Consider the following 14,087-nt stretch of genomic DNA (forward strand, 5'->3'; position numbering starts at 1 on the left):
GCAAAATTCTTGTGTCTCCCTGTTCTTTTGTTTTCCTTATCTGCACAGCTCCTCCAAATCTTCATCTTCTGGTTACCTTATCGTGGGTTTGTTCTTCCTGATTTGGATGAAACCACATTTACCACACAGTGCAGAAATTGGCATGTGAGAACCCCTGCCTGCTCCTGCTGTTCCCTGTGGTTCCAGGCCTTCATGTTTCATTTACCCCTTTGCAGCATTTGGGTTTCAGATCTTCACAGGATTCCAAGGCTCCTCCTCCAAGCCAAAACTCCTGCTTTGTTTGGCTATTTGGAGTTGAAGACAGTTTCTGGCTTCCACACCGGTTTAACTTAAATTAAATTAAAAAAGCCACCCAGCATTCAGAAGTGGGCAGGACTTTACTGCTGCAGACCTCAGCCATATTGAATCAGAATATTTGCCCCTTCTGATGGGAGACTCAGCACTCTGAACTCGAGAGATGGCAGCTGTTCCTGCAGCAGAAAACTGGGAGTCTGGCTCCTCACGTGGCATTGTGTCACTTCCCAGAGGCTTGGTGTTATCCTGGGGGAGGAGAACTGGGATTGCCTGGAGGTCTTCCACTTGTGACACTCCATTTGGCTCTGTTGCTCTTAGAAACCTTTCGGTCTGTGAAAATAGCACTGGTTATGTTACAGGCTTGGCTTGGAATTTCTCTGCAGCAAAGCAAACAAGAGGTTTCATCTCTAGAACATAAGGTGTAGATTTTAAAATGAATTTTTGTAGCTGTGCTTAGGAGGTAGCATTTCCACGTTTTATTTTACTATACTGACAGAGTAATTGAATTATGTTAATAGATCTGTTCCTCCCTGTTCAGCAGTGAGGGGTTGACTCTTGTTTGTTCTTTTCTACAATGGAATGGTAAAAAACACCCCAGTTTTTATATGAAAACTTTTCATTGTTTAAAAGAACTCCAAGGTATGATTTTGAGGCAGAACCAGAGGCTAACCCCTTTTTACTGTTTCATTTCTTTGTGGCTGTGACTGAGCAAACAGAACAAGATTTGTTTGCATTGTGCTCTTTCATTTATTTCCCATTTTGGGAGGAAGAGTCAAGCTAATTACTGACAAAACCCACAAGAATTAATGAAGCTATTTATCACTGGGTATTTTTGTCCCTGTCACAAGGCTTGGTGCTGATCCCAAAGGAAATCTTGCCTGTGCATTAATAATCAGGGATATTGTTCTACTTTTATCAACTCTGCCAGTGCTGATTAGGATTTGCTTAGCGGGAAGGAGTTCTGAGTTTGTCATTAAACTTGTAATGAGTCTCCTCACATTTTTATTGATCTCAGTGATCCTTTCACATCCCAAAATGCAAAGAGGAACCTTTTCCAGCTTTATGTGTCAGGCTGTGCCTTCTGTCTTGGGGCCAGTCATGATCAGTCTTAACTTGTGCCTTAGTTTATTTCTGAGAAATACAGATACCAGCTAGAACTAACTGGCATCTCCCTCAAGAAAAAAGTGTAGTGCTAAATAAAACAGGATTCTAAATTGCCTATACACAGCTAACAGGCCGATGTTGCCTCAGAAAAAGATGGATAATACAAAATACTCTCTTCTGCCTCTTCCTTTTCCCTTTAGCTACTGCTGAGCTTTAAACACAAGTGACAATTCTTTGTTTCTCTTGCTGGTCTTAAAATGCCCGGGGACTGCATAAAATCCATCCATATGGCACTGAATGCTTGGATCAGTGGCAGAGCAGGCTTTTTTCTGGCTGTCCTTCATTGTGTAGCTGTCAGCTGTAAAGCCCTCCTGGGTTTTTACATAGTGTGCCTGGGAATGGTTGTGTAAAAGGAAGGATCCTTTGGGAGAATTGCTGCTCTGCCTGTTAGAGGCAATTTCTTACTGGAGGTGGGCCAGTAAATAGCAGTGAGGCAGCTCAGCTGTCTGAGTGGGAGGAGGAGTCCTCAGGTGAGACGTGACCCCGAGGAACAGGGGACTTTCCCTCTTGTCCCTGTCTGCTCACATCTTTTGCAGGGGCAGAAATACTCTTGGGGTTCCCTTGAGGAAGGGGAGTTCCACCTGAAGACCCCAGCTGGACAGGATGATCTTTAAAGGTCCTTTCCAACCCAACCCATTCTCTGAGAACTCTTTTGCCAAATATTTGCAGAAGCAAACTGCAGTACTGTACAGCAGGAATTAGACCAGGAAAATGTGTGCTGCAGGATTAGGAATAAAATGAAAATTTTCTCATTTAAGGAAAAAGAGAGCAGGTTTTTAATAACTTTAACTAGCTCTGCATTCCTAGTTGCAGAGACTAATGTTCAGCTAGATTTAATCCCAAGTGTTTGTCTCTATCCAGATGTATATCTCATCTAAAGCAAGGCTGAGAGCTTCAAATTTAAGACATGAACCAGCCTTGAACTGGTAGATTTTGAAAAGCATCTCTTGGAAAGAAAGAAAATAAATCCTTGATTTCTGCATTGTATTGAATTTGACTGAAAAGTTGGGGGGAGTGGAGTTACAGGCCCTGCTGGGCACTGCTGTCAGCAACACCCTGGGAATAAAAAACACTTTCTAGGTCAGAAAAGTGCATCAGCCCCCATTTCCTTCTGTCTGTGATGAATTGTTGTGGAAAACAACCCTGTGAATGTGCTCTGAGGTGCCCAAAGAGAAGAATAAATGAGAATTAATGAGCTTTTCAGGCTAACACATATTTTCATAGTCATCTTTTTTATAAGGCAGTTACTGAAGTGTTAATCATTTGATTACTGGTTGTTGTAGATAAAGGAGTAATTGGTCCCTTTTTGTAAATGATGGAAATGCCTGACAGGAAGGGGCAGGCATGAAAACTCTTGTTTCCATGGATTATTGCCCAGAGAGATTGACTGGAACTAAAACTCCTTTGCTCTGATGACAACTGGGTGGCAACAAAATTCTGCTTCCTATTTGCTTTTCAGTAGCAAGGGCAGGTCTTTAAACACAATACCAAATGTGTATGAAACTTAATTTTTGGCCTGGCTTGAAATGAGTATTAGGACTTTCTTTTAGAAGCCATTACAAATGAGCCTTTGGTGGTGTCCAGGGAGAAGGGCTGAGTCTCAGTGTCACTCTCCTGGGTGACAAACAGCTCTGGTGCTGTTTGAGGACATTTCCCTGAGCCTTGAGGAGCTGCACTGCCCTGTTTTCCTGGGGCTGTAACAAATAGAGCAGATTTTTTTTGGTGTAACTCCTAGCAAAATCAAGTTATACCCTCTGTCTGGGTAGAAAAAATATGAGGAATGCAGGATCAGGCAGCTTTTTTCACATCCTTAGAGTTTAAAGTGGTGCTCCTGTGCAAGGGGCCTGGCTCCTTCCTTTGTATCCCGTCCTTGCAGCACGTGGGTCCGAGCTGCAGATGATCCCAGCCATTCCCAGAACAGCTTTCTGTGTGTTCATCTGCTGGGTGGGTGTCATTCCTTGGTTTTCCCTGTTGCATCAAGCCAGTTCACTCCACTCCATGCTTCCCTTCCTGCTGCTCTGCACCAGACACTCATAAATATTCATGTGTGCTTCCCACCATCCATTTAGGCTCCTATCCCTGGCTTAGGGTCTGTTCCAGTTTGCTAAGTGCAGCTTTTTTTACCAGTGCTGAGGGCTGGCTGGGGAGCTGAGGGCTGATGTCACACTTCCTCCTTTAGGAAGTTGCTGGGATGTTAAGGCTTGAAAAGGTTTTGCTCAGAAATTCTCCCATCACAAAGAGCACACTGAAGTTCAAGGCACCTGATTGTCACAGGGTGAAAGGAAAATGGAAATTTCCTCAGCAGCAGCAAAATTCTGGCTGTGCTTTTTTTTTTTTTTACTTCATTAAATGAGTAAAACTCATCTCTTCACCTTCAGCTCTCATAAAGCTGTCTCATCTTGCCTTGAAAAGTCCAGTCCAGATAGAATCTTTGTAAGGACTAGGGGAATTGAATTTACAATGAGCAAATAATCAACTTTTTGTTCAGGATCTCTCAGTACTTTAAAACACTCAGGGCTGTGCACAGAGGGCAGAGGAAAGAGGCCAATTTGGTTATTCCACTGGTTCATCGACCTCATGTTGCATCTCTTAAATCCATCCCCATTTTATGTAGAGCACTGGGACAGTGCTATTAGTGATCATCTGGAAGGGGGTTAAAACATGGGCTTTTAAAACATCATTTAATTTGAAGAGGCTCAGCACCCTGTCATGAATCACAGAGTCCTGGAATGGTTTGGGTTGATAGAGACCTTAAAGATGATCCAATGCCATGGGCAGGGACACCTTCTACTATCCCAGGTTGCTCCAAGTCCTGTCCAGCCTGGCCTTGGACACTTCCAGGGCATCCAAATGCTTCAGGATTACCTTGAGCTTCCAGAAGTCTCTCTTGTTCTCTGGTTGGTTTCTGTAGAGCTTTTAATTGTGATTGTTTCTTCTACAAATAGTCTCTGAATGACTGTGGGGATGGCTGAGAGCAGTTACCTCTCATGGCTTTGTCAACTGCTGGCTAAGAGATGGAAATGGAAAATAGGGAAAGGCCCAGTCCTTTCCCTGGAGCTCAGCAAGGCTGAACAGGCTGCTCTGGGAATGGAATTGGACTATGGGAATCCTCCACTGCCAGTCCCTGGATTTCTGTGTGTTTTCTCCTCTGCTCTGTAGGTACAGGCCAGCCATTCTCAAATTGAGAGCTCCAGGCTGCCAGCAATCCCTGAAGCCAAAGTGATTGATCCAGGACTATATCAAACAGTTTTCAATAGTGCTTTTAATTAAAAGGCAAAATAAAGGCTTTGTTGTGGTGGTGACCTGAAAAGAAATGAAGGATTGGCAGGGATTCATTGGTCTAAAAAGGCCAGCTGCAGTTGTTTGACATTGTTATTGATTGTGTCTGCCTTTCTAGAGTTCCTTTTCGAGGTAGGATGCCATAAAACCTCCAGAAATAAACTGCCAAAAACGCCTTTTGGAGGTGCTTGCTCTGCTGCTGCCTGTCCTCCTTTCCCCTTCAGTCCTGGACAAGCTGCTGCCAGCAGCATCCTTGTGGCTGTTTTTCATTGGAGGAGGCTCAGAGCAGGTTCTGCAGCCCGTGTGTAAGTTTCTTGGAGGGCTTTGACTTATTTTGGGGCTGAGGTTTGCCATGTGGGTGTTGTTTCATAGCCCTGTGGGAGCTGCTGGATCCCCACTGCTGGAGGGATTTAAACCCTTGTGGATGCAGCACTTGGGGCCATGGGTTGGTGATGTTCTTGGCAGTGCTGGGGGAATGGTTGGACTCCATGATCTTGGAGGGCTTTCCCAACCAAAATGGTTCTATGATTTATTTCCTTGCACTTTAGAAGTATCCTTGTAGATAGTGCAAAACGTGTCCTGAACTGCCAAAGAAACGCCTAAATACCAATATTTGGCAGCAGCACGTTGTGTGCAGGCTCCTCACTGGTTCTGTGGGAAGCCATGCAGCTGCCAATGTCCTTTGTCAGACCATAAAATTTGCTGCTGATAGAAGAGAAGGGCTGGGGCTGCTGGAATCTGAGGGGACTTTGTGCTCAGGGGGTGCCCCCTGTGCCCTCGGAGCCGGCGCGTTCGCTGTCCCTGCTTTCATTTCCCTTGCCTGATCTCCGTGTTTGATCTCTGCCACCAGCTCCAGGCCACTGCTTGTTCCTCTTGGAATGAGTATCAAACCCAGAGTCAGTCAAAATCAAGGTGAGTTGTTCTCTGGGAGGAATGAAATGAAATATATTTAAGGTAGAAAATGATGGAGCATCTCTCCAATTCAAAAAGCAATATACAGCAAACCTAAATTGTTCCCTGTTTTTCTGGCTCTTGTTTCCCTGTAACTCTCTGGATATTCTACATTCATTTCCTAAACAGAATCTTAAATAATGAAGCACATCTCCACAGTATAATTTATAACCTAGATCTTTACTAGGCTGGGAATATTATCTTAAAAGGAGCTGTTTGAACCATTTTGTTTATATACTACTTAAAGGGATCCATGAATGGATTTCAAGAAGGTTTCTATTTTGCAGGCTTTCTACTAATTTTAGTTTTTCTTCATCTTTCAAAAAAATATTGAGGCCTTAAATCTGTAAGGAATTGGCTCAGGTGGTCCTTTGGTCTGATCTCATCTCCCATCAGGAATGAAATGGCAGAATAAAATAGGTTTGACAATAGAGCAGGAGGGGAATCAATAGGGAAAGAAATCAGGGTAAAAAAATCCTTTAATTAGAGCAAGGAGATGAGACCTCCTCAACCGTGGCTTTTGCCTCTGCTCCCTGGGACTAGGCTGGATTCCATCCTCCAGGTTCCTCACTGTGACTGAGACAAATTTCACCTGACTGGGAATTCCTTGGATGAATGCAGTCTGCTGGCTCTGCCAGTGCCCTTGAATAATGAATGAGTTTGGTTTCTTGCTTTGAGGGAACCAGGTGAAATTTCCAGAGTTTGACAGCAAACAGCAGAGGAGGATGGGGGGTGTTTTTATATTTTTTTAAAGAAGCTGCTTTAATCACTTTAATACAGCTTTTCTGTTCCAGTGCTGGGAATGACGTACCTAAAAATATTTTTACTGGCTCATACAGATCAGCAGAAGTCAACTCTGTGCATCTTCCTTTTGGGGCTTCTTTTTAAACACAAATCTAAAAATGGTTTTGAGGCATTCATAATTCAGTATATTGTTCTTAGCAATGCTTTTCCTTTTGGTGCCTTGGGTGGTTTTTTTTTTTCACAGCAAAATAATTCCAGTGAGGATTTTGAGGTGAGCTTATGTATGAAAGTTATAGTGTCACTGGGGTTTATCCTTCAATCAGATCTGAAAGGAGTCATGTAAAGGGCAAGTGAAATTTTGGGATTACACAGTGGCTTTCCTTATCTTCCTCCCTTTACCTCTGGCTTTCAGCAGGTTGAATCTCTTGGCCAAGGCTGCTCCTGAGAGCTGGGAGAGGCCAAGGGCAGCTTTCCAGTTGAACAGTCTGGACATGTTGATTACTTTTAAGGTTATTTTGCTTTCAAGATAATTCTTGGGGCTTTTTTCCTGGTTGCTGATGCTTTGAAAGTTCTAAACAACCACTAGGATGAAGTCAGTGGTTTAGCTGTGGCTTCTCCAGAAGAATCCTTGGAGAGGTTGTGAGTATGATGTGCCTAAAATGAGGGGAGGGTGTCAGACCTGCTCCTCATGCATCACACAGTCCAAGTGGCACAATCCCTGTTACTTTTCCTTGCAGGTCACTCCTGGCTGGTGCCTGAGCCCTTGGCAACAAGCAACCTTCTAATGCTGTGCTGATGCTGGCAGGGGGGTGATTTGTGTTACCTCAGGGGTCTGGGCCCTGCTCCCCAGAGCCACCATGGATCAGTGGCACTCTGGGGCTGCTGCTGGACACACAGATCTCCCCAGGAGCAGGACAAAGGCAGCCTGCAGGAATCAGATGGAGTGACCTTGGAGTGTCTCCAGGGCTGCTGTGGGATCAAAGTGGCTGGAAGCACGAGATCAGCTTTTCAGTATTGATTCCATCCTGCAGCTGAGTTCTCTGTGAAATCCCTGCCAGGCAGTGGCTGCAGCCTCCCAGACAAAGGGCATCGATCAGGGCCACTCCAGGAGCTGCAGGCTTGGAATTCAGCCCCTCCTGCTTCGTGGCAGTTCCACTGATGGGATCTTCACAACTTCCCCTCAGTCATCTTTGGGCACTTGGCTGTTGGCTGCCACAGTTCAGGTGCTGATTCAGGGGAGGGTGTTGGTGTTGGGCCATCTGCTGGTTTCTGTGCTGAACCAGTGATCAAACCTTTCCTTTTAAGTGTTTCCTAATTTTATATATCAGAAGAGCCAGCTTCTTCTTGTCCCAGAACATATGGGAACACTGCAGCCTTGCAGAATTCATGGGGATGGGGTGAGCAGCCAGCTCATGATGGGAGCCACCAGGTCCAGATTTTTCCAGAGCTGATCCAGCTGAAGAAAACCATCTGAGCAAGTCAGATCTGAGCTTAAAAATTCCTGTTGGAGCTGGATCCCTTCAGAAGTGAACATTGATAATTAGATAGAAGGTGCTGTGAGGGCTGGAGCCAGGATGGGAGACCTGGTTGTTCACTTGGAGAGGAGAAGGCTCCAGGCAGAGCTCAGAGCCCTTGCAGGGCCTGGAGGGGCTCCAGGAGAGCTGCAGAGGGACTGGGGACAAGGCCTGGAGGGACAGCACACAGGGAATGGCTCCCACTGCCAGAGGGCAGGATGGATGGGATTTTGGGAAGGGATTGTTCCCTGTGAGGGTGGGCAGGCCCTGGCACAGGGTGCCCAGAGCAGCTGTGGCTGCCCCTGGATCCCTGACAGTGCCCAAGGCCAGGCTGGATGGGGCTTGGAGCAGCCTGGGACAGTGGAAGGTGTCCCTGCCATGGCAGGGGGTTGGGATGAGCTGGTCTTCAAGGTCCCTTCCAACCCAAAACCTTCTAGGAATTTGTAATCACAGCAATCACTTAAGCAATGGTGTGTGAGGCACAGCTGTGTGATTAGGAGCTGTTTGATGTGGAGATTTTTGTTGGATGGAAAGCTGGAAGGAGTCGAGAACTCATCTGGTGAAGCCATTGTTCAGCCTCTTAATGACAGAAAAATGTCCAGAATGTCAGGCTTGGTGTTGACACAAATGGTTTCTTTGGTTAATCGTTTATTTACTTGGCTTCCCTCCTCTTCAAAAGATGCCTTGGATGTAAATTCCTAGAGTGGAATGACATTGACAACTCTGCATGCCAAGGAAGGGAGGAGAATCCACTGCCCAGCTGAATAAGTTATTTTGAAATTCAATTGCCTCAATTTCCCGGTTCTGGGCCCTTCCTGCTTGGATTGTGCTTGGACTCAGCTTTTGGCTGTTAGATCTTAATCTACAGAGGGAAAAGTGGCTGGAGACAACTTTCCCTGAGCAGCAAATCACTTCTGCCCCTCACCTCTCAGCTGCTTGCTGTGAGCTCTGCAAGCTGCCTGGATTTTTGCCAAAAAGTTCCTTCTCAGCTCCTGAATTGTTTGAGATTTTCCCTCGCTTCCTGTAGCTGTCAGTGTGTCCAGTCAAAGCAATCCCCATTCCCAGCGTTTCCTCCCCCACCTCTGTCCCTCCAAGGATGTGATATTGACCTTTTTCCTTGGACTTGTTCCAGCAGCATCCCAGGAATATTTTGCCCTACAGGATATTTATTGCATTGCTGACTAATGCTGCCCTGGATGTACTTGGGTGTGGAAGTTTTTCCAAGAGATTAAATTAACTCACTAGATTAAAAAAAAAAATCCCCAACCAACATCTTAATGAAACAGAGCTGAGGTCTTGAGTGTCTTATCTGTTCCTTGGGCTGTGACCCCTGGATTACTTATCCAGTTGTTTCCCATCTGGATTTTAAGCAGCTGCTTGTTCTTGTCTCTGTGTATTACCTTGTTCTGCTTCTCCCTGCTGGGCTTCATTTGCCTCCTGAGGTCATTTTGGCGTTTTCTAAGATGAATTTGAATTCTGAATCTGTCCTCTCCCTTGCTTGCAGTCATTCCCAAATTATTGCCTTCTGGGAATTTGAGGAACGTACAGCCAGCATGGCAGAGCAGAAATCAGAGATACAGCGGGAACTGTGGGCTTTCATTCCTGCCAGGATTTCTGAAAGGAGTCAGTTTGGGTTTTTTAAAAGGAGGAATGGCAATGCCTCAGTATTCATGGAATTAAAACTGTGAGCAGTTGGTGTTAATACCATCTTGATCTGCTGCCTGTCAACATAAACCTGGGTCTGTTCAGAGATGAAATGTCTTGGAACTCAGTCCATTAGGATGCTCTCTCCAAATGCTGGTTGAAGCAGATATTTAAATATAAACAATTCAAGCAGTACCTTATTTTCCTTCTCTTTTAGTGAAATGAGTGAAGATAGGGTAGGAAGGCTCCAGGAATAAACAGAATATTTTTATATTTTATGATTTGTGGACAGATCCCATCCAAGACATGTCACTCAGAAGGGAAGAATTTTCTGGAACACTTCATTGTCCTTCAGGGGTTGTGAGCTACCAAAGCAAATCATTTCCTGGGTGAGACTGGACCCGTGAGGAGTTAAATGTGGCTGTTTGCATCAGAGGCACGAGAGGAAAACCGAAAGCTTGTTTGTGATGCTGCAAATCAATTCCTGGGATTCAGCCTGTGCTGCAGCAGGAGGGGATTGGCTTTGCTTCTCTGTGTCTCCTGGAATGGATCCTTCCTCCCCTGTTCAGCACATCCATGGGACAAATCTGAGTGAGGGATTCAGGAATCATTCCCAACTGGGATGTGCCGCTTCTGAAAACCTACTCAGTGAAGGGAGTATTTGCTCTACCTTTGTGAAGGAGCTTTTTAACTTGCTGGGAAACATGATTCTGCCTCCAGAGCAGAATATGTTAGAAATTCACGTGGGAATTCAGATTTTGACTTGGGAAAACCTCATCTCTCTGAGGCTGTCTGCTAGCTTCCTGTTTGTTTGGCTCTTTTTCAAAGTTAACTGAAGATGAAAATATCTGCTTAATTGGGGTACTGGAGATTTTGGTGACACTTACGTTAAGATCTAAAACAAACAAACAAAACCCCCCAAAACTCACCTCTGAAATCACAGGATGGTTTGGGTTGGAAGGGACCTTAATCTTGCCTTAAATCCCTGTGTTCACTGCATGTCCACCCTGGCAAAGAACTGAAATCCTTGGAATATTGCTTGGAGAACACAAGCTCTGCCTTGAGCACTGTGTCTTACCTTTTATCTGCACATGCAGTGTTTGTGTCCAACTCAAGTCACACAGTTCCTCTCCTCTGCCTCTGGGAGATGGCAAATTCCAGCTGCAAGGAGGTTGGAAAAAACTCTGGGATGCACCCCTGAGTTGCTTCCTAAATAACTGGCCTTAAGAAGATTTATGCACATCAAAATGAGGCAGCTGGAGATGTTCCAGTTCCTGGGGATCTTCCTGATGCCTCCAGGTGAAGATGTAGGAGAAGGAAAAAGCCTTTAAAATATGAGTTAGGCTTTGGCCCAGCTCTGCTGTGGTGTTTGTCTTAGAGGAGTAGAAAATAAGTGTTGTGAGGATGATGGGGTCTGAAAGTGAGGAAATCCCATGTTTTGTGAATGAGAAGAGCATTTTGTTGCTAATAATTACTTATGGGGGCTGTTAAGGTCATTCAGTGCAACTAAAATTACTGAATGACTTGGTAGAAAACAGAACAATGAAATTAATTTTCATCTCAAATCACAAATATTTAAGAGCAAATCGGATGATTGGGAATGATACAGGGGAAAAAAAAAGTGACTTTACAGTTGTAAAGTCAAATAACTGCTCTTGTCCTTGCAGGAAGTTTAAGTGCACACAATGGATCTGTTGGACACTTTAAACCATTTTTAAATCACTTGCTTAAACCTTGCTCTGAAATTGGTCCTTGAATCCATGGTTTTTTCTCTTCTTTTAGTGGGGAAGACTTCCTTGATCACCAGGTTCATGTATGACAGCTTTGACAACACCTACCAGGTAAATGAATCCATATTTTTGTCTTGTGTAAGACTCCTCTGCTGCCGTGTCTTCCATTGCAGGAAATGTCATTCCAGACAAGTTGGGGCACTGACCATGGAATTGCCAATTGTAAAAAATCTTTATTTTAATCACCAGCCAGTGTGGCACTTCTGGGTTGGATTCTGCTCCAGGAGTTTAGCTGCTGCTTGCAGCAGGATGAGCTGTGGAATGTTCTAAAGGAATACCCAAGGCACATCCAGGGAATAGCAGTTAAATCTGCCAGGGTTTTTCTTTTTTTCTCCCCACCATTTTCTATCAGACCATCACAAATCTAATCCCTGTGTGTGGATAACATAACAAGTACCTAGCTTTTTTAAACAACAAGTTGACACAAGCTAGAAAATAATACAAAATATATTTTAAAAAATCAACATGCTTAGAAAACAATTTTACAAATTAGCACAGTGCAGCCCAGGAGAACAGTCAGTGTTTCTCACTCCCAGAATTTAGCACGAGCTCAAAATGTGGTGAGATCTAAAAGCATTTCAGTTTCCTGAAGTGTGTCTCCTCCAAGCAGAACATGTTTCATGACTTGGTTACAGTTGGTGATGTTCTGGATACATGAAACTGAGAAAAATCTGTTCCCTGGTGCCTGGGAAAGGTTTTTTAGGGGGTTGGGAGGAGGAGGTAACAGAAAAAAAAAAAGGAAAACGTGATTCTCCTGTTCCTCAGTGTCTAGCCAAGGATCTCATTGAACTGAGAAATTTCCCTCCTGCCTCCTTCAGTAATTCCTCCTTGCTGCTGCTAGGAAAAACGGGATGGGGAGTTCTCCCTGAGCTGTGGGAAGAGCCACGTTTCCATAGTGTGGGAGGGCTGGAGCACACATCACTGCTTCCTCCCACACTCCTCCCACTGTAATTACATGGACATTGAAGACAGTTCTTTTATTTAAGCTGGGATTTCATCCCCTTCCCAGTATTTTTCTTTTAGGAGTGCTCCTTTTCTTTGCTGAGATTGTGTCCCAGCTCTTCCTTGAGGAGGTTTCACCCTGTGTGCTTTAGGGTGTCACCATGGAAAGGTGGCCTGATGTAATACATGAAATGATTGCAAAATCAGTGAGTGGCACTTAAAACAGTGAGAAATCCTAAGGGCTTCCAAGCCAACTTGGATCTAGGCATCAGTGCTGCCTGCCCAGTTTGGGTGTTAATGGACTTGGGTCAGAGCCATTCATCCAAACCCCTTGGTTTTCCTGGAGTTGTGCCTGAGGTGGGGCCATACCTCCTAGTGGGTGCTGTAGCTGGAAGAAGGAATCAGTCACAAAACGTCCAGCAGTTTGGCCAAAATCACACTGCCTGTTGGTGTCAACCCAAACCAGACATTTTTGGATTCCCAGGGTTGTCTAGAGACCCCTGAGACCTCAGTATTAATGCACCTGATCATGGGTAACTGGAGCAGGAGGTGAGTTCAGGGATGAGCTGCTTGTTCTGGACGTTTCTGGCAGATTTTGAATGCCTATTTTTCTGAAACCTATCATTTGAACATGGGGTTTTTATGTTCAGCTGTTAAAAATAGAAAGCTGCCATTTAGAAAAATCCGTGCTGTGCATTGGATTCCTTCTGCTCACTGCTGGATGAGAGGAATTCAGCTGTGTCCCTCTGTCTTGTCAGTAAGAACTTGCTGTGCTGTGTCAGAAACCCAAACACCTGGAATAAAACCATGTGATTGGAGGTGTTTATTTTATCAGGAGTCATTCCCCTCCTCCATGGACATGCTGGGAATGATTTCCTTCCTTTGTGCTGTGGCCCCACATGTCACACACCATGGAAGATCTGTTTTAGTAAAAGTCTGGTGTATTGGGCATGCTGGAATCAACTCCTTGATAATGCTGCTTCCCTGTTGTGGTAGGACAGGCTGGGAGAGGAGGAGGCTCCAGGGAAATCTCAAAGCCCTTTTGCAGGGCCTAAAGGGGCTGCAGGAGAGCTGGAGAGGGACTGGAAACAAGGGATGGAGGGACAGGACACCGGGAATGGCTTCCCACTGCCATTAAGATGTTCTCCACTGGTGTTGGGAAGTTTGGGTGCAGCTCTGCTGCTTTGGGATGAACCAAGCTTTAGTTGGGGATCATGTAGGTGTCTGCCTTGATCTGCCTGGAAATATTTGGCACTTGGGTAGAAGGCAGTGTGGCCCCATATCCTGGTTGAGCTGGGGGACACCAATTTGTCACATGCATAAAAATGCCTGCTGCTACCCAAATAAATGTGTGGATTGAACTGTCAATATGCCTCAAGTCAAGCTTAAAACCTTTTGTGCTTTAAGGAATTGTTCTGGTCGTGGATATATTAAACAAATTGCTTATTGAATCAAGCTATATCTTAAAAATAAGAAACCAAACCTGTTTTTCTTGCAACTTCTGCTGCTCCCCTGAAAATCACTGCAGGTGTTCTGACATTTTTTTTAAGAGCTCTTGGTTTTCTCATCTCTTTTCAGGCAACAATTGGCATTGACTTCTTATCGAAAACCATGTACTTGGAGGATCGAACAGTGAGTAAGATTTTGTTGCTTTTCTCTGTGAACAGTAGGAATGAGGACCAGCATCTGGTTTTGTGCAGCCCACACTTCTGAGATCACTGGGAAGCACAGGCTGAGCCTTCATCTCCCAGCTGCTTCCAGGCTG

General features: G+C 44.8%; 1 protein-coding gene across 1 annotated transcript in view; it reads left to right on the forward strand.

Moving 5' to 3' along the window:
- The window catches only part of RAB6A (RAB6A, member RAS oncogene family), a 42,333-nt gene that overhangs the window by 13,512 nt on the left and 14,734 nt on the right, over positions 1-14,087 (forward strand). The window contains 2 exon segments of the mRNA XM_066571840.1: positions 11,373-11,431; positions 13,901-13,954. Of these exon segments, the coding sequence (XP_066427937.1) occupies positions 11,373-11,431; positions 13,901-13,954 (113 nt within the window).

This window comes from Molothrus aeneus, chromosome 2 (assembly GCF_037042795.1).
Source record: "Molothrus aeneus isolate 106 chromosome 2, BPBGC_Maene_1.0, whole genome shotgun sequence".
Taxonomy (NCBI): domain Eukaryota; kingdom Metazoa; phylum Chordata; class Aves; order Passeriformes; family Icteridae; genus Molothrus; species Molothrus aeneus.